This window comes from Benincasa hispida, chromosome 4, assembly GCF_027475165.1.
Source record: "Benincasa hispida cultivar pf3 chromosome 4, pf3_genome.v1.1, whole genome shotgun sequence".
NCBI classification, from domain to species: Eukaryota; Viridiplantae; Streptophyta; class Magnoliopsida; order Cucurbitales; family Cucurbitaceae; genus Benincasa; species Benincasa hispida.
The window spans coordinates 65116610-65143583 of NC_143481.1; the positions used below are offsets into that span (position 1 = coordinate 65116610).

A 26974-nucleotide genomic window follows, 5' to 3' on the forward strand; every position below is an offset into this window, starting at 1 on the left:
ACTTTCAAATACATTTATTCAAAAATCATTCCACTAAAATATTTATAGATATAGCAAATTTTCATTATTTATTTACGATTGATCAAGATAAACTGCTATATGACATTATGTCATGATTGGCGCGATAAACTATGATATTTTGTTATTATTTATAAATATTTTTAAAAGTTGTATAATTTAAAATAATTTTTTTAATTATTTAAAGTTATTTTAAATACATATATGGAACACAGCTATATTATTTTCTAATATTATCAACTTTAGGTTTGTTTGAATTAACCAATCACTTGTGTAGAGCACTAGTGGTTACTGGTTAGATATTAATGTTTCCTCTTGTCCACACAAACACACAGTAGCTTGAAATCCTTTTTCCTCTTTTGGTTTTGTAAAGTTCTGATTTTGGTTTCCACTATATCAAACACATGATTGTTATTATTATTATTATTATTATTATTATACATGAAAATATTGTCTAGTTATTGGACAACATGAAGTTCAAAAAAGCTTGATCTCTCTCATTATTTATCCAAGAGAGGGAAGGTGGAAATTTTTGGTGCTACCTCCAATTCAAAATTTGAACTTCATAATCACTAACCAATATATATATATTTCTCTCCTACAATGCATGATTAGAAGGTTTTGCAAGAAAATATTCCAATTATGAAACCTCCTCTCTCATTCTTTTCTTATACTCCTTACTCTTAAATCATCAAGTGACTCAAAACCTTAAGAAATATGAAAAGATCGAACAAGTGAAAATCTCAGGAAGGAAATAACATAGCAAAGGTTTGAACATAGGACCTCTTGAACCAACCTGCTTTGATACTATCTTAAATCATCAATTAACTCAAAAGCTTAAATTGATGAGTAAGATAAATTTAATATGATACCATCTAACACATACTTTAAAACACATCTTCATAGAGGAAAACATAAAGATTAAAAATCACTCATCTTAATATAAATTTGCTAATATTCATTTGATTCCAACATTTTTCTCTAATATTTTATGAATCCATAAGTTTAAAGAAGTCTATACATGTAAAAAAAAAAAGTCTCGATACTTTTAAAATGAAACCCTAAAGGAGGATCAAATTATAATTTGATTTACTTACAAAAGTTTAGTTTAGAGTTTTAATCGAGTGCAGTATAAATTGATTTTCCCCCCTCTTTTTTTAAATTACTCGCTCAAAAAATAGATTTGATGGAGAAAAAAATGGAACTTATAGCTAAGATGATTAGAGTACAAAGAGAAAGAAGATTTTCCCTAGGTGTGAGTCTTGTATTAAAAAGAAATGGCATTAGGGGTGTACAATTGAGAAAGACCATTTCAAAGCCAATGGAAAGAAGGGGTAATTAAATGAATAATGGTATGTATTAAAAATAGTAACATACAAAAGAAAGGTGGTTGAAAAATTCAAATCTAACACCCAAATGGGAGTATGGAGTGTCTGATTGAGAGTGGGTGTGGAGTGAGTGAGTGAGTGTTGTACATTATTAAGTTTTGGGCCCATTTATAATCATCTCTTTAACAAAAACATAAGGTGTTACTCTTATGATGTTTTATTTTTTTTCTAAATTCATTTTGTTAATTTTTTTTCCCTAAAGAAGATGATCATAACATGTTCAATTATTTAGATGGCTCCACGTGTCACATGGATATTCATCATAGGCCCAAATCCATAAGACAGGGCATAAACTCAACCTCCATCCATCCATCCCCCACATGCCATGAATGATGAATCCCACCAATTCCCAAACTGTATCTATTTCTATTTCTATTTCTATATATATATTGGGTTGCTTTACCTTTTTAAAAGCAATATTATTATTCATATATTCCAGAAAAAGATTACTTCTCCTCTTTTTCTATTTTTAAGTTTTCCCTTTTAGCAAACAAGGGAGTTATTGAAAATGAAAGATGATTCTAAACAATTGTTTCTCTCTCTCTCTCTCTCTTTTTTAAAAAAATTAATTTACAGTAATTATTTACTGAATAACTTGTTGAAAAAAGGAATCCCATAAAATTAACTATGAAGCTTGATCTAAATTTTGAGAACCACGTGTCTTTGTTAGTGAAATTTGGTTAATTAGCCATTGTGTTTCTAGATAGGGAAGGATGCGATTAAAGTGTTATAAAAATTACGGGAAAAAGTTGTGACACTAGTTAAAATACAGTGGTAAAAATATAGTTTAAAAGAAAACCTTCTCCTCGGTACCTAGATCTATTTATTTATTTAATAAACGTTTTCAATTTTTACCTTCCATGGAAATCCAAGATTTCAATGGAACCAACGTTTTGGGGTAATGTTAATTGCCCAAGCATCTAAATTAATATATATATTTTTTCTTGAGAAAATAATTAATATATAAATTAAAGACACTGTCCTATAAATTTACTTATATTAAATTAATATATAAATTTTCATGTGGGAATAATCTATCATTTCATAACATTCTCATTAAAAAATCATACAAAAACAAATATGATTATCTAGATATTCTCAAGCATCCTTACACTTTTTCTAAAATTTAAAGATACCAAACATCTATATTTTTTTAGTTTCTACGATTTCAGACATCTAAAAAAATTTCCAGCAACATTCATTCTAAATAATAATAATAATAATAAAAATAAAATAAAATAAAAAGATAAAAAATTAAAAAACCCGGCTCTAAATGCTTTTAGTACCAATCAGTGTATGTCCTTACAAACTGAACCAATAATCATTAACTAAAGATATGTTAACCTACAGTGGAAAGCAAAGTTTTTCTCTGTAAATCAACGTGATTTGTTTACCAATTTTATGGAAATTAACGTCTTACCTTTAAATTGTTTCAATCAAATCGTAAAACTGGCCTCTATTGCCTTATTTTCTTATTAGAAATCATCTTCATGACGGGTGGTACCATATACTAGAATTAGGCTCGATTTCTAATTTTACATTTGCTTCAATTCAAGAATCACTTCTATAATAGTAGTCACACTAAAACTAGGAACATAATTATTAACATTTATATGATTGATTATATATATTAAAATATTACTGATTTTTTTTTATGTTCGTGAGTGTCTGAACTAACTTTAAACACACTTTGAGTAATCTTACAGAATAATCCACCCAACCCTACAACATTTAAGTGTCAAGAAACTCGTAGGATATTAAATCCTAGATAGGTAGACTAATTATGAATTGAACCTATGATCTTTTAACCCTTTATCAAGGTCATGATCACTATATTTTTGTCATCCTTCTACATTTCTATCTATATAACACATTATAGTTTCTAAACATATTTACAAAGCTTTGTTATTATTATTTAGTTTTGTGTAAATTAGCCATAGAATAATGGAGGAAGATGGCATGAGGGCGGTCTAAAGTGGGAGATTTATGTGGTACTGCAAAAAGAATGAGCATTGAGAGACATAACTCATACCTTATAACATGAAATCATGAAGTGGACAGCAGGGCATTGTCTTCTTTGAACTGATGGAACACACCCTGAAGAGAATTATAGTATGATTAAAAAACAGGATCCCATTTTTTACAATCACCATACCCAGCAGTTGATGTTGATACAAATATGGATACGTAATCACTATACATAAAATGGAAGAAAAGATATCAATGAACTATACAGTGAAGAACATAATATGGAGTTTTAATACTCTCCTAAGTATTAATAACATTTCAATCAAACAGAGATATATATTCAGCAGTTGATGTTGACATTTGGAGAATGATGAGGTGATTCGGTCCTTTGCTTCCTACTCTTCTCCAAAGATACCTATGCACACAATCAAATCCAAAAGAAAATATAATCATATATGACTTTGAACCCTATTTGATAACTATTTGACTTTCAAAAATTACATTTGTTTTCTCACAGTTTTTTTTATAATGTTTTTCATAATTCCTTATGAAACATTTGAATTCGAAGCGAAATTCTAAAAACCAAAATAAGTTTTTAAAAACTATTTTTTTAAAGTTTAAACTTGGCTTGACTAAGTAATCAAACTGGTATGGATTATAGTTGTTTTGGTCTCCCTAATCCATTGTGAATAATACGTGGCTGATTTCAGATTCTTCAATTTTCATTCTCAAAGTTTAGACAATTTATCAGGCCATGTTTACCATTGTTTAGTGAGTATTCACTAAATCTCATTATATGCTTAGCATTGAATGAAGTCACAATAAGCTGAGATGGACAAGCAAAGCTGTCGAAAGTATTTCCCCCAAAAAGTCAAAAGACAAAGCAAAACAGACTAAGAAAAAGATAGAACTGAGCGTGTTATTTTCTATTTTCAAATTGCCATGGAACAGATCACAAGATGAAGTTAGTTAAAAAAGTACCAATAAGATATCTTCATCAGTACCGAAGCATTTGCGTGCATCATCTAGACAGTTTGAAGAGATCCTCACATGCTTTCTGCAAAACTTTGTTGAATTAGCTTCTAATTTTTTATAACTAGCTAAAGTCATTTATCAATACCTATAAATCAGATCAAAGTCTTAAGAATACAATCTCTTTTTTCACATGAAACCTATTAAGGACATATTAAAACCATTAAAAAGGATACCCTAATTTGTAATAATCATGAACAGACTGCAAATACAAAAGAAATCTGTGAATTGTCTTAAAAACACAATATCTTGTTAAAAATAGTAGTTTTAGTTTTGATTGCCATAAAACCTTGAGAACTTTATTGCTATCAATATGCTATTCTGATCTTGACTATCATCTTAATTAATCTAAAGAGCACATATCTGGGTTTCTATAAAGGACGTATCGAGGTTAGTTTGCATCGGTAAATTGGCCTTACATGATTACCGTGGACCAACCTATGTATTATTCAATTATTTAGAATTCAAATAATTAAAACCGTATAGACTGTACTGGTAATGTACCATCATCTGAACCTAGCAGCAATGTAATCTACTCATCCTATTTAAATCTAGAATAAAACATGCCAGAGATTATTTTAATAGAATGAAGAGATTTAATATAAACTAAGGGGAAGATAGAACCTAGTGCTTGCAGGATCTCTGATTTCAAATTCATCCGCATCAGCATCATAGCCACATACTACAATATAGTGACCTGAAGAACACGTTCATTGGTAATGACTAAATAATTCGAACTAAAATATAAGGTCCAGAGAGAGTAATACATCACAAGCCTATGTAAGCAGTGTATCTAGTGAGAACGTAGCCACACTAACCAGTATAGCTAGAGTTGCCGTCACAGATGCCTGACACGAGTACGTCCTCCAGCCAAGACCCACTGTGACACAAATATCCCAAAGAGTTAGTTTTATAAGTATTTTAGAACTAAAACTAAGAAGAGGCAATTTGTGGTGAAAAGGTGACGATCATATTTGGATTAATATGGTTGCTACAAGAATGCCAATAAAGTAGTTACTACAAGAAAAAACAGTGAGGAACTCTAAACATTAAAAATGTAATATACCTCAATCTATGCTGATCAACTAACACAATAGCAACATATATCCCAGATAACATTAAGAGAGAAATATCTTCTTTGCTGATAGATCTGCACTGTATATTCAAGGATCATTAACTTAATATCAAAAGACAATAAGCTTCCTATTTGAGATTAGATAAAATGACAATAATCTACACTGTGTATAGGTATTTTAAAAGTATTCTGTTAAGCCTCCAATCATACACAGAATGGAGGAAATAACCGTGAGGAAAGAGATGATACCTGGGGGGGCGGCTAAGCTAGGCCATAAACAGAATGGAGGGAGGCTGAGGGAAGGGACAGAACATTTTTGGAAAAGCTACAACAGCTTTTGAAGGAGAGATTTCTAGCCCTCTCGAATTGGCTAGTTCTTTTGCTCTCATTATTGTCCTCCTTTTATTCCATTGTTATGCTCTTTGTTTTGAGTATAAGCTTTTGATTATTCTCTGATATTAATAGATCTTGTGACAGAGATTGTTGCTCTGTTTTGCTGGTTATTTATGGGGTTGTTGTATTGTTCGATTTTACTGAGCACAGGGGGTAGATTCCTAACAAATTGGTATCAGAGCCATTAACCAAACTTGGGGCAAACAAGACAAATGGCACAGAAGCAAATCGAAGAGAGAATGGAAGCTACAGAGAAGGAGCTCGCAGGGATGAAAGATCTGATCCTGGGCCTCTGCAAAAGTGTGAGATATTATCAGAGGAACTGAGGGATAACTTGACAAAGAGGAATGAAGATTCAGGAGTGGCAAAAGAGTCGTACCAGGAAAAAGGGAAAAGTGGAGGAAGTGGAGTCCAATCAAAATTAGGGGATCGGGGAAGTTGACAAAAGAGGTTGGAAATGCCTATCCTCAATGCTGAGAATCCGGAATCATGGGTTTATCGTGCCAAACATTATTTTGAGATCCATGAACTTAGTGACGTCGAGAAGGTGAAAGTAGCAGTGGTGAGTTTTGCGCTGAACGAAGTAGATTGCTTCGGATGGGGCCAAAATCGAAAGGCAATAGAATCGTAGGAAGAATTGAAACGAAGAATTTCTGAACATTATCGTCCCACAGTTGAAGGAAGCCTCGAAGCTCAACTACTTAGGATCAATTAGGAGGAGAGTTATGCTGATTATGTGAAGAAATTTGTGACTTACTCTGCTCCGTTGCCGGTGGCGGAAAATGTGCTCGTGGACGCGGTTTTTGAACGGATTAGAACTGCGATTCGGGTTGAAGTTATTAGCCGACATCTGGTGGGCCTGGACGCTAATATGTGAGAAGCCCAACTAATTAACGATAGGAATCTAGCGCTTAAACCGACCCTTACTGAGTTGGGGATTAATAGGTCGGATAAAAAGGAGGCCCAAGGAGCTGGGAAGGGAAATAACATGGTGAACAAACCTAATCCTAAAGGAACAAAGGCGGGAATGATCAGGCAAGTGACTATTCCCATCAAGGGAAACACGGTGAAGAAGGATGCGCCGGTTAAACGACTGTCCGATACTAAGTATAGAGAAAGGCTGGAGAAGGGATTATGTTTTTGGTGTAACGAAAAATACTCACACAAATGTCGTTGCAAAATCAGGGAAAATTGAGAACTGATGTTATTCATCACGAACGAGGATGACTTAGAGGATACTAGGGAAGTTGAAGAAACCGAAGCAGTACCTGAATTAAATTCAGCAGAAGTAATCGAAGATGTCGATATTTCTTTACGCGTGATGATGGGATTTTCCAAATAGGGGACCATGAAACTCAAGGGGACAGTGGGAGGCAGAGAGGTGATTGTCCTAATTGATTGTGGGGCAACCCATAACTTCATTCATCAAAATTTAATTGATGAAATGAAGCTTCCTGTAACACCAACGATGAAGTATGGAGTGGTGATTGGGAACGGAGATGCGATCAGAAGAAAGGGAATTTGTAAATCAATAACCTTGCAACTTCAAGGGTTAGTCATCCATGTTGATTTCCTCCCAATAGGCCTAAGAAAAATGGTTGTGGTTTTAGGGATGCAATGGCTGTTTACGACGGGATTTATGGGTGTTCATTGGTGAACACTGACAATGATCTTTGCCGAAGGAAATCGAGTGGTGACTTTGAAAGGAGACCCGTCCCTTACACGGTCAGAAATCTCATTGAATGCCTTAGTGAAAGTCTGGGAGGAGGAAGATCTGGGGTTCTTAATCGAATTCCAGAATGTGGAAATAACTAATAACAGCGACTTGGAAAAGAAAGACAGTAAGCTAGAGGAGGAGAGCTTGTCGGTAATGATTCAATCTTTGTTGGAGCAAAGCGAAGATGTGTTCAAAGCCCCTACAGAACTACCACCCAAGCGTGAAATCGATCATCAAATTATCACTAAGGAAGGGCAATCGCCAGTGAACGTTAGATGGTACAAATACAGACATCACCAGAAGGAGGAAATTGAGAAATTGGGATTAGAAGACCAAGTCGAAGCCTATACTCAAGCCCGGTTCAGTTGGTTAAGAAGAAAGACGGAGGGTGGGGATTTTGTGTCAATTACAGAAAATTGAACCAGATTACAATTGCTGATAAATTCCCAATCCCTGTTATTGAAGAGTTACTCGATGAGCTCCATGGATCAGCAGTATACTCGAAATTGGATTTAAGATCCAGATATCACGAAATCAGGGTGAAAGAAAATGATGTGGAGAAAACAGCATTTTGGACTCATGAAAGGCATTACGAATTTCTGGTAATGCCGTTTGGACTCATGCTCCGGCGAGATTTCAGTCATTAAAGAATCAAATTTTCGGACCCTTTCTCAGGAGGTTTATCTTGGTTTTCTTCGATGACTTCTTGATTTACAGCCCAGATATCACTACCCATGAAACACATTTGGCAGTGGTCTTCAACATTTTAAGGGATCACAAACTCTTTGGAAATGGAAAGAAGTGCATATTTTGTCAAACTCGAATCCAATATTTGGGTCATTGGGTCTCACAGGAGGGAGTAGAGGCTGATGGAGAGAAAGTAAAAGCTATGGTGCAATGGCCACGTCCTAAGAATGTAACAGAATTGTGAGGGTTCCTTGGTCTCACCAGGTACTATAGGAGGTTTGTGTAGAAATAGGGACAAATTGCCGCCCCTCTAACTCAATTACTTCGGGAAAACGCATTCCATTGGAATGAACAAGCCAATCCCACCTTCGAAGAATTGAAGCAAGCCATGTCCACTATCCCAGTACTAGCCTAACCAGATTTCTCACTCCCATTTTTAACCGAGATAGAAGCGTCTGGGATGGGATTTGGAGTTGTGCTGACTCATAATGCGAAACCTATTTACTTATTTTAGTTAGAAGTTATCTCATCGAGCCCAAGAGAAATCGATTTATGAACGAGAATTGATAGCAGTGGTGTTGGCAGTACAAAAATGGAGACACTATTTATTGGGCAACAAATTCACAAGTGTTAGATAAAAAAGCATTGAAGTTCTTGATAGAATAAAGAGAGGTAAACCCCAATTCCAGAGATGGTTAACGAAGCTAATGGGATATGATTTCGAGATCTTGTATCAGCCAGGTCTCATGAATAAGGCTGCTGATGCATTGTCACGGCTGCCCCCGACTGAAGAGCTGTTGGTATTAACGACTCTAGCCTTATTGGACGTAGACGTAGTACTGAAGGAAGTGAAGGAAGATGATGACTTACAAGAAATTATAGCTAAATTGCAAGAGGATTCGGAGTGTAAGCCTAGCTACCAATGGATTCATGGGCGAACGACGGGAATTGAACCCGCGCATGGTGGATTCACAATCCACTGCCTTGATCCACTTGACTACAACCGCCCCCTACCCTATATATATTGGTTGGAACTTCCAGTTATCTTGGTAGGGATTTGATATCTTTATTTCCGTCTCAGCAAATAATTTTTTTTCCACAGGGGATCGTAATGTCTTTCTATTTCTCGAAACAAACGAAAAGGAAACGAAATGAAAGACGAAACTAATCGTTGACCTCTTGCCAATCGATTCTACGAGAATTTTTATGAAAGCCTTTCATTTGCTTCTCTTCGATGGAAGTTTTATTTTCCCAGAATGTGTTCCCGCGCGAATCTCGGCAATCACTTGTTCTGATTCTACATATTGATCGTTTTGAACTAAAAGTAAACTTTTTGGTGGGAAGTTATTGTATAAAGGGAGGTTAGTCCTTTCTAAAAACTCCATCTTAATACCTTCACTCTTGCACATTTTCCACAACTCAGTCTTGGGTGGACATTCAGGCTTTCTACGAACCTACAAGAGAATGTCTGGTAAACTATTTTGGCAAGGGATGAAGTCAGACATCAAGTGATATGTTGAGCAATGTGAGACTTGCCAAAGGAACAAGACGGAAGCTCTCAAGTCAGCGGGTCTACCAAATTTGGGATGACCTCACTATGGATTTCGTGGAGGGATTGCCTAAGTCCGAAGGGTACAATGCAATTATGGTAGTCGTTTACAGATTGAGTAAATATGCACATTTTGCTCGGTTAAAACATCATTTTTCAGCCAAGCAAGTAGCAAAAGTCTTTATACAAGAGGTTGTGCGTCATCATGGAGTTCCAAAGTCAATAGTGACTGATCGCAATAAGATCTTAGTAATTTTTGGAAGGAATTGTTTTTCATGATGGGGACAATACTAAAAAGGAGCACAACATTCCACCCTCAAATGGATGGACAAAATGAAAGAGTAAATCGATGTTTAGAGATCTATTTGAGGTGTTTTTGTAATGCGCAACCATCGAAATGGAGTAAGTGGATTCCTTGGGCTGAACTTTGGTACAACACCACTTTCCATTCTTCAATTAAATCCACTCCATATCAAGTAGTGTTTGGAAGAAAACCCCCACCATTAGTATCATACGGGGAGAACAAGGCTTCAAATGATTTGGTGGAGCAACAACTGATGGCAAGGGATACGGCTTTGAATGCCCTGAAAGAACACCTAGTGGTAGCAAGGAACTGAATGAAGAAGCAAGCTGATTTGAATAGGAGAGAATTACAATTTGAAGTGGGAGATGAAGTGTTTTTGAAACTCCGGCCTTATCGGCAACGCTCTTTAGCAAGGAAATGATGTGAAAAATTAGCCCCAACATTCTATGGTCCTTATCGTGTGTTGGAACGGATTGGAGAGGTGGCATACAAGCTAGAATTACCACCTGAGGCAAATATACACAACGTATTCCATATATCCCAGTTTGAGCAAATCAAAGTGAAACAAAATCCCCCAACATTAACTGAAGAGGGGGACTTGCAGGTGGTTCCTGAATTCATTCTGGGAATACGTTGGAACAGGGAATTGGCTGCAAATGAATGATTGGTGAAATGGAAAGGATTGCTAGAGAGTGAAGCGACATGGGAGTTGGTGTACTTGATGAAGGAACAGTTTCCTTAGCTCCACCTTGAGGACAAGGTGCGTTTCGAGGAGGGCGGTATTGTTAAGCCTCCAATCATATACGCCTATAAGAGGAAGGGTAGAAGAGGAATTACACCAAAGATTGTGGGAGGAGGAAATAACCGTGAGGAAAGAGATGGTTGGGGGGGGTGGTCTAAGCTAGGCTATAAACAGAACGGAGGGAGGTTGAAGGAAAGGACGGAACATTTTGGGAAAAGCTACGGCAGCTTTTGAAGGAGAGATTTCTAGCCCTCTCGAATTGGCTAGTTCTTCTGCTCTTATTATTGTCCTACTTTTATTCTATTGTTATGCTCTTTGTTTTCAGTGTAAGCTTTTGATTATTCTCTGATAAATAGATCTTGTGACATAAATTGTTGCTCTGTTTTGCTGGTTACTTCTGGGGTTGTTGTATTGTTGGATTTTATTGAGCATAGGGGGTAGATTCCTAACATATTCCTTCGAACTATAAGTCCCCAATTCTTCTAGTAAAATTTAAAAGAATAAAAACATGCATCCATGTTATGTTCACAATTTTGATTAATAAGGTAGAGATACCAAATGACCAAGAATCCAAGATAGCCATCTCTTTGAAAGCATCCATCGCCGTTTGCCCTTATGATGTGCCATGGGTTTTCTTTAGCATCTTTCATGTCGTCAAGAGCTTAAATGAAAATCTTCCATTTTGTTCTATTTTCCCTAACTAATTAGCTTCGGTTAGATTTATAAGTAACTACACTTTTGGCTCCCGGATTTGAACTTATTTTTATTTTTTTCCCTAAGTTTTCAGAACTGACCGTTCTGGTCTTCAATCTGGATTTAGTTCTATTTAGTCCTTGAGGTTTAAAAAATTACATGAATGGCCCTCAATGTTTGAGTTTAATATCTAATTTGCCCCTAAAGATTTTTTTTTTAGGTAATAGAAATTATATTCAAATGAAGAAGCCATTTACAAAAAGGGTGATTGAGTTGGTTTCATAAGTTTTAGTTGGTCCCTAAAGTTTAAAAATCGGTGACGAATTAGTCTTTGAGTTGAGTTGACTGATAGATAACCTAACAAAATGATGATGTGACAAACAATATACGTTGACAAGACTTTGCTAGTTTGCCGATGTGTATTTTTAAATGAGTTGGATGACTAATGGTCAACTCTTCTCACTAACCAATTTCAACCATACCAGTTAGAAATCAAATTAAAATATCAAGACCAAATGTTTCAACTTTGAAACCACAAGGACTCATTAGAGACTAAATTCAAATCTCAAGGACCAAAAATGTTAGTTTTAAAAACTCAAGGATCAAATAGAAACCATGTTCAAATCCTAAAGACAAAAAATGTACTTTTTCCTAGATTTATTTATGACACACAAATTTGGAGTTTTGGTGGATTATTTTAATATACAACTTCCGTCAGGCATTTTCAATATAACAAAACATGACGTCTAACATTCTTGACATCTGGTTGGGAGTAACACAAAAAAATATCCAAAGATTCTATCACTTTCTCAACCATAAATTTTGAACACAACTAAAGCCACAGTGAGTAATCCATGTCTTATTCTTCAGACGAGCCACGAAGGGTCAACTAGAAAAAGAATGAGTATTTCTTAGCAACAAACTGATCATTTATTTCCCTATTTTGGAAGCTTTGAAAGGCACCGCAACATATTCCTGAGTGATAATCAATATCTTTCTCAAACGGAAACCAAGGACCAACTAAAAATCAATTCAAACTATACCAAATATGTCGCATTTGAAACTCAATAACCAAATAGAAATTAAATTCAAATCTCTAGGCCCAAAATTTTAAAAAAAAAATGTTTGTTTTTAAAGCCCAACGACCAAATAAACTAAGTTCGAATCTTATAGACCAAAAGTGTATAATAATCTTGGCTTAACATAAAATGAATACAACATACAGAATATATACTTTAAATATTTTCATAACGATAAAAAAAAATGTAATATATAGATATGTATTAATCTTCCAGAAAGAAATAATTGGATGTGGTGAGTGACTACACCTCAATTTTGATTCCGGCTTCCAGTGCCTTTTGAAATAGCCTATCAACTCGTACAAGATCATTCGCTAGTTCCTCCTGCAGAAAACTGTGTTCAGAAGCACTGCAGCAGGAAAGAGAGGGCCGTGCTAAAACATCGTTGCCTAACAAAATGTAATTTTAAAAATTTTTAATTTTCACCCAATGAAAATATGAGGCTTTTTCATTAGAACTGGCTTTTAATTCAAACCTTGTGCGACTTCCATAGCCAATTACACACGTGACAAACCAAAAATCTTATGGACAGGTACAATGGTAAATGGAATAATAACCAGTCGAATAATTTCTGTGCTCGAAACCAACAGGGGAAAAAAATACCTTGTAAAATGATTCAACAGAATAATTAGGGTCCGCACCAAAGGTCACTGTGAAGTAGGAGAAACTGACTGAAAATCTCAGCAACAAATATGCCAGATCGACAGTCCATATGCTGCCCAAAAAAAGTTACAACCAGAAATTATCAGCTCCCACGTTTGTATACTGAAAAAGTGCAATTTTTACTATCAAAAGGAGTAAAAACTGATCCATAAAAGTCAAGAACGCTTCAGCTAGTAATCTCATTGATTTTTATTCTAGAAACTAAAGCTCCCTGTTTCCTATACTGAGGAACAGTTAAGGAGGTGAATGGTTATCTGGAAACGGCAGTTGGCGAAAAGAGAGGGAGGTAGTTTATTGACTGGTTGAGAGAGGGAGAGGGAAAGGGAAAGAAAGCCGGGATGGATTACAGAAAATTAAACTTTGAAAGAGAGTGAAAACCTCTTGAAAGCTTGGAACTCAATAAACTTCTCTGTAAGTTTGGGTTAGAAACAAGGGGTTTTATTGATAGTTTATAGTACCGAGGGTATTTTAGTATTTTACTTTACCTTAGGTTTATTTCCTTTCTTGTATTAGAGCTTACTAGAGCCTATAAATATGGCTTCTCTTGTAACTTTCAATTCGTGTTAAAATAATAAAAAGAGACTCTCTATCGTGGTTTTTTCTCCTTGTTTTAGGGTTTTCCATGTAAACTTAGTGTTCTCTATTTTCTATCTTTTAACATGGCATCCGAGTGTGGTGATGAAACCCTAGTCGCCATCAGTGAAAACCAACCGGTGCAAGATAACCTTAGTTCTGCACCAGCACCGCTTCCGCCACAGTTGCCGATAGGGCCTCCAACCACCGACACTGCCACTGCTAATGTCGTCCAAGCCGCTGTTGATCGGTATCTTCAGTCCTCGCATATCTGTCCAACTCTAGCGCTGCCGCAACCCTTTGATGGAAACCCTAGCGCCGTTGCCGCCCTTTTTCACAATGCAGCCGACGTTCCTCCCTTGTTACCAAGTGTTGCTGTTGTCTACCCCTCCAACCTTGCTACCGATAGCCGAAACATACAACTTAAGCCGAGATCGGTGAGTCATCTGCCTACCATAGAGGTAAATCCCCTGGTTTGGCAACAAGCCCCTCACAACCGTCGGGAATCCCTGGCTCCTTTCCCTTCCAGCCACAAACAACCTACCTACAGCCGTCGGGCCTTCCTCATCATGCGCCGCCTAGTTATGAACATCAAGGTTCGATTGGTTTATCTTTGGTAATGGTTCAACAACAGTTGGCTAATCTTCAGGCAAGTTTTCAGCAACAAATCGCTACTCTTGGGGCAGCCCTAGGTGCTTCCACAAACTTAAATTCTAGTATGGTGAATTTTGACATTTCTTCCAGTTTCCCGATGTATCCAGAGAATCAGGTAACCTCTTTCCCTGCTTTAACTACTACAAACTATTCGTCTGGATCAATGGGAAATTCCTCAGGGTTAATTGCAGGAGAAAAGTTGAATGATCAGAATTATTTCTCCTGATCTTAGTCCATTAAAATGGCTCTTGAGGGGCGTCACAAGTTTGGGTATCTAATTGGTGAGATACCAAGACCTAGGCTAGGGGATCCTCAGGAGCGCATTTGGAAAGGAGAAGACTCCCTACTTCGATCACTACTGATCAATAGTATGGAACCTCAGATAGAGAAACCGTTGTTGTATGCTGCGATTGCTCAAGATAACTAGGATGCAGTTCAGAAATTATATTCTAAGAGGCAGAATGTATCTCGTCTTTACAATCTGCGTAAACAGGTTCACGAGTGCAAACAGAGGATGATGGATGCCATTTCATACTTTAACAAATTGTCCCTAATTTGGCAGGAGATGGACTTATGTCGTGAAATTATCTGGGATTGTCCTTGTGGAGGTGTCCAGTATTCCAAGATTGAGGAAGCCGATCATATTTATGATTTCCTAGTTGGTCTGAACTCCAAGTTCGATGTAATGCGAGCCGTATATTGGGACAGAGGCCTATACCTTCTCTTATGTTAGTGTACTATGAGATTTGTCTAGAGGAAAACAGAGTTACTGCTATGAACATCACGACTGTATCTATTGCTGATTCTGTTGCTTTTCAATGCGAAATTATTTGGTTCTGATAGTGACAAGCAAAAATGGGAAACAGACCACGGTGTGTAAACATTGCAAGAAACCCTGGCATACGAAAGATCGGTGTTGGAAGTTACATGGTAGACCACTGAATGGCAAAAGACGTCATCCAAATGACAAGTCCAATCTTGGTCAGGCTCTTATGAGTGAATCTACGAGTGCCTCCCAATCACAACCTCAAGTGCATTGCCAAAGTGACCTTGGTGTCTTTTCTCTTAGGGTCGTTGCTCAATCAGGTACCTCTCAATCCTTAAGTCTCCTTGGTATAAATGGTAAGACACTATGGATACTTGATTCAGGAGCTACAAATCATTTGACTGGATCTTCCGATGATTTCTTATCATATCTTCCGAGTGCTGGAAATGAAAAGATTCGGATTGCAGATGGATCCTTTCTCCTATTGCGGACAAGGGTCATATTTCTCCTTGTAATGGTTTAACTTTACAGAATGTGTTGCATGTACCCAAAATATCTTACAATTTACTATTTAACAGTAAGATAACTAGAGATCTAAATTGCCAAGTTGCCTTCTCACTAGATAATGTTTTCTTTCAGGACTTGAGCTTGGGGAAGACGATTGGCACTACCTGACACGATAGGGGACTCTATTTCCTTGATGATGATGCTTCCTCTAAGAACTGTTATAGGACTAGTTTGTTGTCTTCTTATTTTTCAACTTCAGAAAAAGATTGTATGTTATGGCATTTTCGTCTTTGTCACCCAAAATTTCAATATATGAAATATTTATTTCCTCATTTATTCAATAAAGTTGATGTCTCTTCTCTGTCTTGTGATGTGTGCATTCGTGCAAAACAACATAGGGTCACCTTTCCGTCTCAACCTTACAAACCTTCTCAGCCCTTCACCCTTATTCATAGTGATGTTTGGGGTCCCTCGAGTATTACCACCTCTTCGGGGAAACGTTGGTTTGTGACCTTTATTGATGATCATACCTATCTTACACGAGTTTTTCTCTTCACTGATAAATCTGAGGTTTCATCGATATTTCAACAATTTTACACTATTGTTGAGACTCAGTTCAACACAAAAATTATTGTTCTTTGTAATGATAATGGTCGTGAGTTCCTTAATCATACCCTTCGTGATTTTCTGTCCTCTAAAGGCATTGTTCACCAAAGCTAATGTACTTAAACCCCTCAACAGAATGGGGTGGCTGAAAAGAAAAATTGTCACCTCCTCAAGGTTGCACGTCTCTCATGTTGTCTACTTCACTTCCATCTTATTATGAGGGGATGTAGTTCTGACTGCAGCTCATCTTATTAATCGAATGTCTTCTCGTGTCCTCCAACTCCAAACCCCTCTTGAATGCCTCAAGGAGTCATACCCTACCACGTGGCTTATTCCTGATATCCCTCTCCGAGTTTTTGGGTGCACTGCCTTTGTTCATAGTCATGGCCCTAACCAAACTAAGTTTGCCCCTCGTGCTAAAAAATGTGTCTTCGTTGGGTATCCCCCTCATCAGCGAGGTTATAAATGTTTCCACCCTTCTTCCCGAAAATACTTCATCTCTATGGATGTAACATTCCTTGAGGATAAACCTTTCTTCCCCGTTAGTCATCTTTAGAGGGAGAGTACTAGTGAAGAGACTAACTAGTCCCCACATCTTCAACCCCTATTGACCTTCTTGAACCCATCCTGAGTGCCCATGATACCGTTCTACCCACTAAACAAGTCCCTTGGATAACTTACTACAGAAAGAATCTCATAAAGGAAATGGTGTCCCCTACTGCTCCGCTGGCTCCGGTCCATGAATCTGAACCAACACAAGCTCAAGGTACTACAAGCCCTAATAATACTAACTTGTGTGTCGAGTATTGTTGATTTGGCTGAGAATGACAAGACTGATATGTTAGTTCTAGAGAATAACAGGGTTGCAAGCAGTGATAAAACTTCGACATAAACACATGAGAGTGAGACTCTTCCTTAGGCTGAAAAATGTAATCAAAATCCCATTACAGATGAGGATTCAGACAAACCAGGGGATTATGATATCTATCGACATGCCCATTGCATTAAGAAAAGACACTAGGTCCTACATCAAGTACCCCATGCATAGCTTTCTGTCTTACAGTAATCTATCTTTTGAGTTCAGGGCCTTCACTGCCAGCCTTGATACAGCAACAATACCAAAAAATATACATATGGCTATGAAAATTCCTGAGTGGAAGATTGTCATCATGGAAGAAATGAGGGCTCTTGAAGAGAATAATACGTGGGACCTTGTAGCTCTTCCTAAAGGGCGTAAAACAGTTGTGTGCAAGTGGGTGTTCACTTTGAAGTATAAATCAGATGGAACTCTAGACAGGTACAAGGCCAGATTTGTAGCAAAAGAGTTTACTCAAACTTATGGAATAGATTATTCTGAGACTTTCTCTTCTGTAGCGAAGTTAACACGATTCGGGTCCTTCTTTCTGTTGCAGTTAATAAAGTCTGGCCTCTCCATCAATTTGATGTAAAAAATGCATTTCTGAATGGTGATTAGAAGACGAGGTTTATATAAGCCCTCCCCCAGGTTTTGAGCTCAGTTTGATCATCAGCTTTGTAAACTCAGGAAGTCTTTGTATGGTTTGAAACAGTCCCTGAGAGCGTGGTTCAATAGGTTTACTACCTTTGTTAAGTCCCAAAGTTTCACTCAGGGACACTCTAATCACACGTTGTTTACAAAAAGATCAGTATCTGGGAAAATTGTTGTTCTGATTGTGTATGTAGATGATATTGTCTTGTTAGGAGATGATATTGCTGAGAACATCAGGCTAAAAAAGAAAATGGTTGACGAGTTTGAGATCAAAGAACTAGGAAATCTAAAGTATTTCCTTGGAATGGAGGTGGCAAGATCAAGGGAAAGGATCTCTGACTCACAACATAAATACACTCTTGACCTGTTAAAAGAAACAGATATGACTGGATGTAGACTTGTTGACACTCCTATTCAATTCAATGCGAAACTGGGAGATTCTGTTGACAAAGTTCCTATTGATAAAGAGAGGTATCGGCGTCTAGTGGGAAAGCTGATTTACTTATCTCACACTAGACCAGATATTTCCTATACTGTCAATGTTGTTAATCAGTTTATGCAGGCACCCTACGAAGAACACATGGAAGCTATGAATTGGATTCTGAGATATTTGAAAAACTCTCAGAGTAAATGTCTGATGTTCAGGAAAAGTGACACGAAATGTATTGAGGCTTATACCGATTCTGATTGGACAGGATCAGTTATTGACAGAAAGTCTACCTCTGGATACTATACTTTTGTGTGTGGTAACCTAGTTACTTGGAGAAGTAAGAAACAAAGTGTAGTTGCTAGAAGCACTGCAGAAGCTTAATACAGAGCTATGAGTTTGGGAATCTGTGAAGAAATTTGGTTGAAGAAAGTTTTGTTTGATCTTCACCAAGACAGTGTTTTACCTATGAAGGTCTATTGTGATAATCAAGCGGCTATAAGCATAGCCAATAATTTGTACAGCGTGATAGAACGAAACATTTGGAGATTGATAGACACTTTATAAAAGAGAAATTGGACAATGAAAGTATCTGTATTCGGTATATTCCATCTAGTCTAACAAGTTGTTGATGTCCTCACCAAAGGGTTACTCAGGCAAAGTTTTGACTCATGTAGCAAGTTAAGTCTGATTGACATCTATGTCCCAACTTGAGAAGGAGTGTTAGAAATAAGGGGTTTTGTTGATAGTTTATAGTCCTGAGGGTATTTTAGTATTTTATTTTACCCTAGGTTTATTTCCTTTTTTGTATTCGGCTTGCTAGTGCCTATAAATATGACTTCTCTTGTGACTTTCATTTCATGTTAAAATAATAAAAAGAGACTCTCTATTGTGGTTTTTCTCCCTGTTCTAGGATTTTCCACGTAAACTTAGTGTTCTCTATTTTCTATCTTTTAACTGTTCCCATTTATGGTTTTCCAATTGCTAATTCTATTGACTTTGATTTTGGGCATCAGTTTCAAAATTATGCCAATGTGACAAAGAAACAAAATCTATTGATGATTGCCTCAAATCACTTTATGAGAAAATGAAAAAAAATCGGATATTAGAGTGAGATACAGAAAATTCCCACAACATAGACACTGACCTGTTTTTTAAAGTCATGGAGAAAAGGTTTCATGTGCGTAAAAGGAAGCCAAGAAGGCAGAAAATGCATAAATATGAAGTAGCCAGAGTGGAAGAAGATGCAACCATCAAATTTGAGGGCATAACATCGCTTCAATGACTCAGCATATGGGAAAATAACGAGAGGAAATCAGGGCCCGGAAAGTAGCATCACCTTGAAACTCAGTTGACACTGACACTGACTCCATTCTCCCCTAACTCTCATAAGAACTTAATTTTCCACCAAGACTTTTCCATTCTTGGGAGTTCACCCTTCCCTGTTCTTCTTCTCATCCTTAATTTTAATTGTTTTAATCCTCAGGGAACATCAGTCTTTGCAGAATGCTTCGTGGGAGCCTTTTTGTGGTTATTTGCAGTCAGTACCCAACTTTTCACCTTGAAGACAGGGTTTGGACAAAGGGTATGGACAGGATAAAGGCCACAGTTAGTTTTGTGTATATGAGAAAGATAAGACCTAGAGCTCAAGGAGGTTGAGTGAATGGTTCTACTGTTATGATAACTAAATTTTGAGAGAACAGTGGTTAGTTAGTTTATTGGTTGTATGCTGAAATATCAACTATGGTCGGAGAGGAGAGGAATGGCAAGTAACAAGACCATTAAGGAGAGGCCATTTAAAACTTGGATTAAAAAAACTGAAAAAGAAGGGGGGGAAAAGGTAAACCTAATATGATGACATGTAAAAATCTCGTGAACAGTATCAACATTTCTAACCTGAATGTCTATTTCTATTATTTAACTATCGTCAGTGAAACTCTGAAGTCTGGGCTACATTTACTTAGTTTTTTTTGCCAGGGTCTATTGCAGCATAACATTGACGCTCATAGATTGATGAAAACTAAAATTTCAAAATGTTTTTCACATCTCTTTAGGTGGACAGAAAATCTAAGAGAATCTCACTGCCAGACGTCAATACTTGAGAAAATATATTTCAAGATTCTTACACACTAGAAAATTTTAATTTCTGAAGATTTTTCAATTCTAGAATTTACCAAAATACAACTTGATGAGAATCCCAAGTAAAATTGATGACTCTCATTGGCTTTTTCAATTCATATTTTGATCCTATGAGAGATATTCCACAATATTATTCATCTATTTTCTGGATTACATCATGCAAACTTGATCGTTAAACAACTAATATTGAATTCTCACATGGGCGTGATTGTGGCTGAACCTCTTGATAATGTGGTGGATGCTAGTTTTTTTTCCCCTCCTCTTTTTCTTCTGAAAGCTTTTGTTTTATTCTACATATTCATCATGTGAAAGGCTTCGAAAACAAAAGACGCAACATGAAAGTACAATATCTACTCTTACTCTCTTGTGAATTACATTTTAAGTGAAATCATTTTGAAAGTATTATAAATGTCAAAACTTGAGGGAGATCTTCTTTGGAAATCTTGTAATTTGCAGGCGGATTTCATGTTCCTCTAAGACATTGTTGTGAATACAAACTCCCTTCCATTTATACATACATATACGTATATGGATGGTAAAAATAGCTTTGTAGAGAATGTTAAATATTCGTGATGAAAAAGGGCATCATACTAAAAAAAAAAAAACAGACCTTCTTGTGCCGCATAGATCTGCCAGTGATTGAATATGGCAATCATTGATCCCAAGAGTGTTCAGAACCATCAAAACACAAGCAAGGCCACAATCCCATTGTTGTAGCTGGTTTATGTGTGGTACCTGGCAAGAAAAAAAGAAGAGTGAAAAAAACTCAACAAATATAAATTTGAAAGGAAAAAAAAAAAGGTTTACTGCCACATAGCTACACATTGACTTTTTAGTCTATGCCAGAATCATTACATTGATTATTGGCCTAGTGAAAATTAAAATATTAGGATACTTAGGACTCAAGGTCACAGTTGTACAACTTATAGAGTGGGTCCTCTTCAAGTAAGGTCCTAAAATATTAGGATACAAGAAACAAAATCAAACAAGCTTACTTCAATCAACTGGGAGCGGGGCAGAATTGGAGCATCACATTTTATTTTACTTAGAAACCTCTCAGATGGGTACACTTCTACTAAACTCGAGTCATTTCCACCCAATTCTCTGGGTTCCTCAAGCTTGAGAATCTTGTTGAAGAGAAGATAGAATGGCCACATTAGAGACCAATCCAGCTGCAAGCAGTCACCATATAACGAAAAAACGCTCCTTTATTCACTTAGAATAAGATCTACAAATTTTATTTGTTATTCAACCTAATTCCAGAATCCCGAGCTCGACTACCTTCAAACAAAGAGAAAGTAAGATACGGAGTCAGAATAGTAATGAGGAATATTATCAAATGACATGAACTAATAATTTATGTAAGGATAACTCATGTCCATCAAACTTGAGGACATACTTCATCTCGTCACACCCTTCCCTAGGTTACCTTAGCAAACCTAGGACGTAGCATGCCGACAATAGATCCCAATAAAACTATGGTATCTATTGTCAATGTTATAAAAACTAAATACATTTTGGAAAAACAAGTCGCTAACAAGAACTTGCTTTATAAATTCATTAGAAGTTTTAATGGGAAAAACTTTGAAAAAAATCAGATAAAACACACCTGAAAAGAAGATATTCACTCCCAAATAATAAGTTCAAACTTCAACTGTACCACCAAGTCTGTCTCGTGACACACTAATCAGTAATCACTTAAAGAAATTCAAAAATCACTTGCATAGTAAAATCTACCAATGAAAAAGCATATATGTTTCAATTTTCATTCGTCATCAAATTTTAAATTATATCGTGTTGTCAAAAGATGCTAGCCACTTTAGTTACAAAACATATGAAAGATGCATCTACATTAACATGAATATAAAATGGTATGAATTCTATGAAAATTGGTGGCAGAAATTGACTCCAGTAGGCTCTTTGGAAACTCTAATGCTACATGATGAAAATTTTTGGAAACGAATGAGCTAAAAAGACCCGTGAGTGGAGAATTAATAAGAAATAACTTTAAAAAATATTCATAAAAAATAAAAATTTCAACTCATTGATGCAACATAAATATGTTAGGATACCCCATAACAAGAAAATATATGAAAACATTAAAGATAATTATATTGCAATGTCTAGAGAAATTACAATATAAACAAGTAATTCGAGGTACTTGCACCCTACCTCTTGAAATCTGTCCCAAGCTTCAATTGACTCAATAATCGCCTTCCTTCCTCCACACCTACTACTCCTACTTATAACCAAATATCCTAACCAACTCCTTATCCAAACACCCTTATGCCCCTTGCTAATTAACAAGGTCCTTGTTTCTAAGAAAAGTTTTCAACTCTTTTTTCCCTTCTTCTCCAAAAACAATTGCTTTTACTCCAAACTTCCTTCTTTGCTCATTTGATGCTAACAATTTGAAAATTCTCTATTTTCTTTCGTTTTTTTACTTGAGCTAACTCCAAAATTAAAACATACAGAGACCCATACATTTTCTTGAGCTCCATCAAGGCATTCATAAACAACATTTAACAAAAGTAGGAAAACTCATGTGACAATCATCTAAATTCCATTCTTCCAAACTTTTCCTCACAAGATAGCTTTACCGAGTTGAATCCTTGTGTAAAAGTTTAATTGAACTACTTCTGGCATTATCTAGAACTTTTCCAATGCCCAACATGTTTTTCAAAATGTGTTTTTAAGATGTGTTCGATCTTATCCAAAACCATACTCATAGGGGTTTTAGGGCTAAAGCTAAACTAGAACACTTCAATCCAATTCAAAAGAAGTTAGTGATCCATTGCCTCATAAAACTTACCAAAAGGCTTGGATCTTTGTTAATTTGTGTTCAAACAAGTATGAATCTACAGTTCTGACCTCTACCAGCTATGGATAATATGATTTGGAGTTACTAGTGTACAGATTTGACTTGAAACAGAGTGGATATGTGTGTGGCTTCAACCATGTGTGAGGAAACCACATATATATGTCTTTTTGTTTTGTTCAAAAAGGTGCTTCACCGATCTGAATTTTCAATTTCCTTTAGTTTCACTTATTTTGAGCTTTTTCTTCCACCAAAAATTTTCAAAATCTAAACACCAATATACCTATTATTCTCAAATGCTAGGAGGCTGAAAGTGGGTCTTACACGTGCAGAGTTCAAACAAAGGGTATAAACTATAAGCTCGAATAAGAGAGCTCACTTTTTTATCAACGAGTACCATGAATTATTCAAACAGAAATATCAAAGAATATAGACTATAAGTTCAGGCAAGAGAAAGCTTATGTTCATCACACTCAGAAACGAGAATATGCTTAAACCAATCATATGTGTAGCTTCAGCCTTCCAATACACTAACAACATTATTCTACGTCCTCCAAGTCAGAAATAGTACAATCTTCGCGTTGGATAATATAAAATAAACTAAATGATAAATACATAACAAGAACAAGCAGCTGCAAGATTCTAGATCCCAAAGCAAGAATTACAAACAATCCATCGTCTACAAATCCTTGAAAAACACTAATTCTTAGGAAATTAAACCGAATGGTTGTCAAAATGAACCTGAAAATAGGAAAGCAAACATGGATGCGAATTTATTTCGACCCTTGGCAACGAAAATTGGAACAAGCACAAAAGGTCAAGTAAACAAAAGGATTCAAACAATGGTGAGAAAGTAAAATATTGAAGAACAAGCAAACAAAGAAACAGATTGATTAAAGAACAAGTATAAAACGGAGAGGATGAAATAAATGAAAGATAAACTAGTGCAAATCAAAATCCACCAACTTTAAAAGCTAAAGATGATCAGAAATCGAGCTATAATTACCTTGTTAGGCTGAAACTAAATATAAAGCCGCCGATTGAATTCGCAGAAGATCGTTGAAGAAGGATATACTATCGTTGGCCAACTTGGCTTTGTATTTCAACTGCTGTGGAAAATTTTCCACCGTTCTATGATATTCTGGACGACATGTCGAAACAAGAATATAGGCATTGCCCTGCCCAGCCCTTTGCGATTTGTCGTTTTGAGGGTCCAAAAATTGTGGGATATCGCCCAATATTTTCCTAATTTCAGTCTCGACATCTTCCTAGTTTTCTATTTCATGATGGAAATTTTAGGTTTTCAGATTTCAACACGTGTTAATTTTTAATTCATGTACCTCTTTCTCAACAAATATGTCTATATATGAAAAGAAAATGTAAAGTTTTAATCATATTTGACCAATTGTCAATGTTTCCAGAAGGTGAAACCCTCATTTCCATTCACTAGCAAATATTCTTGGCATAAACTATCATAGATCATCAGTGATAAATAGAGGGTTTGACATTAATAAAAGTTTAAGAGATTGTGGGTTCAATTTATAGTGACCATTTACCTAAGATTTAGTAATCTGCAGATTTCGTTGACATTTGTAGGATCACGCGACATGTCCCATAAGATTAGTTGAGGTGCGTATAGGTTGGTCCAGACACTCACAGAGTATCTCTTCATGAGTACAATAATATAGCTTTAAGTCTTTGATCTCAAATTCTATATTTTAAATTTATAGGGGTATTTGGGGCAAAAACTATCCTAAGACCATAATAATAACCTCTTGCTACAATAAATACTATTTTAAGTCCTCAATTAGCTTCCACACTATTTCAAAACCCTTTATTTACTATTTGCTATAGTTTTTACTATTTTACATTCATTATTTTTTTAATTCTTTACTACAATATTTACTATTTTATTCTCAAACTAAAATAATTTACATCTCAAAAAATTATTATAACTCAAACTAAAATAATCTACACCACAAACACAAATTATTATAATCTAGTACTATAATAACCAACTTATTGCCCAAACACCCCTTATCATAAGATTGCCATGATCTTCAACTTGCATTTAGTCTTGTTCGATTCATTTGATAATCATTTGTTTTTTTTTTATTTATAAAATTTAAGCTTATAATCACTATTTATACGTTTTCAAAATTTTGTTTTTTATTTTTAAAATTTGATTAAAAACTCAAATGTTTCTTTAAGAAAGGTAAAAAGACGGTACTGAAATATGAAAAGAAATTTCAAATATATGTGAAAACATTAACAAACAAAGCTTAAATAAATGTAGTAAATTCATTTTGAATTCAATACGTAGATATAAGAATTTGAACCTCTGGTATTTTGATCGAAGATATAACACCTTAACCAATTTAGTTATACTATACTCAAATAAGCACGATAGGGTAGAGTTTTAAAGTCATATAACCCGTTATTAATATTATATTCATTATAATAATAATAAACTTATACAATGAAAGATATGATTTGAATGATTGAATGTGATTAATGAGGACGTAGATGCCCCATCACATTCCTTTTAGTATTACCTAACAGAAAAGAACTAGTTCTCCTTGAAATAATAAGAACAAGAACAAGAACAATCAATGGTAACCCTCTGTCAAACAAGGAAGGCATACAATTTTCTTATCCCAAGTCTTCGATACAATACTTGCTTTGCAGCAAACCAACTCACCGTGGATGTCTGTATAACCCAATCATTTGAATAAAGCTTGTAATTTGGTTGTTCAATCGTTTGGATATAAAACTCAATCTTTTGGACAGCCAGTCCTCAACCTTGTTATAAGCACATTGTAAAGCTTATTAAAACTTTTGGATGGATCTGAAAATTTTGTTGCTGGATGTTTAGTATCACTTCCAATCTTTTAGTTCATCAATGAAAAATCTCATCTTCTCTCAAGTTTGGAGAAGTGTGCTCAAGGCTCAACCATCAGGCACCAACTACTCTTCTAATACCCATCCTGATTTGGCATCCAACCGAAACAATTTGCTTAATGTTCTTCTTTCTCCATACTGCTCAACGACTTCATGTTTAGGTTGTTACTATACTTACCTGGCACTGGCAGCAGACAATGAATGTTGGAACTGTTGTTCTCCTTCCAAACTAAATCTGGAGATCTGTTTCCCTTCCCCTCATGGCTCCTATAATGTTATCAATAAACTAAAGAAGACGCTTCCAGTTCTAAGATTAGCTTACAATTTGTTTAATTCACAATGAGGCACAAAGTTGCCACGAGTTCTGTGATTAGACCACTTACAATTAGTTTGATTCACATTGAGGCATGAAGATGCCTTCAGTTCTTCGATTAAACCATTTAGAATTGGTTTGATTCTCATTTGTGGGGGGTGCCTCTTTCAATTAAGTACTTATAACGTTTTTCTTCATGGAACTCTTCAAAACGATTTCATATGTGTTAAAAAATAGAAAATAAAGAACATTAAGTTTACGTGGAAATCCTTAGAATAGCGAGAAAAATTTATGATAGAGAGTCTCTTTTTATTATTTTAACATAAAGTGAAAGTTACAAGAGAAGCCATATTTATAGGCTCTAGCAAACCCTAATACAAAACAGAAAATAAACCTACGGTAAAGTAAAATACTAAAATACTTCCAGGGCTATAAACTATCACAAAGCCTCTTAT

At 35.7% G+C, this 26974-nt stretch overlaps 1 protein-coding gene across 4 annotated transcripts; it reads right to left on the bottom strand.

The window, feature by feature from the left end:
- Window positions 1-2994: 2994 nt before the first annotated feature.
- Window positions 2995-24558, bottom strand: LOC120075496 (guanylyl cyclase 1). 4 transcript variants are annotated; one of them, XM_090313010.1, is made up of 11 exons: window positions 24312-24375; window positions 22097-22155; window positions 21483-21768; window positions 21098-21222; window positions 13249-13360; window positions 12895-12969; window positions 5473-5561; window positions 5225-5286; window positions 5031-5103; window positions 4356-4431; window positions 3505-3789 (listed from the first exon to the last, which is right to left on the bottom strand). In XM_090313010.1, the coding sequence occupies exons 3-11, from the start codon at window positions 21642-21644 to the stop codon at window positions 3715-3717; spliced, it is 849 nt and encodes a 282-aa protein (XP_090169136.1). In that variant the 5' UTR covers window positions 21645-21768; window positions 22097-22155; window positions 24312-24375; the 3' UTR covers window positions 3505-3714. The 4 variants fall into 4 exon arrangements, with proteins under 4 accessions (XP_038884871.2, XP_090169136.1, XP_038884867.2 ...); XM_039028943.2 differs by lacking the exons at window positions 3505-3789; window positions 22097-22155 and adding an exon at window positions 2995-3503 and having other exon boundaries at window positions 24312-24558; XM_039028939.2 differs by lacking the exon at window positions 22097-22155 and having other exon boundaries at window positions 24312-24558.
- Window positions 24559-26974: the final 2416 nt, after the last annotated feature.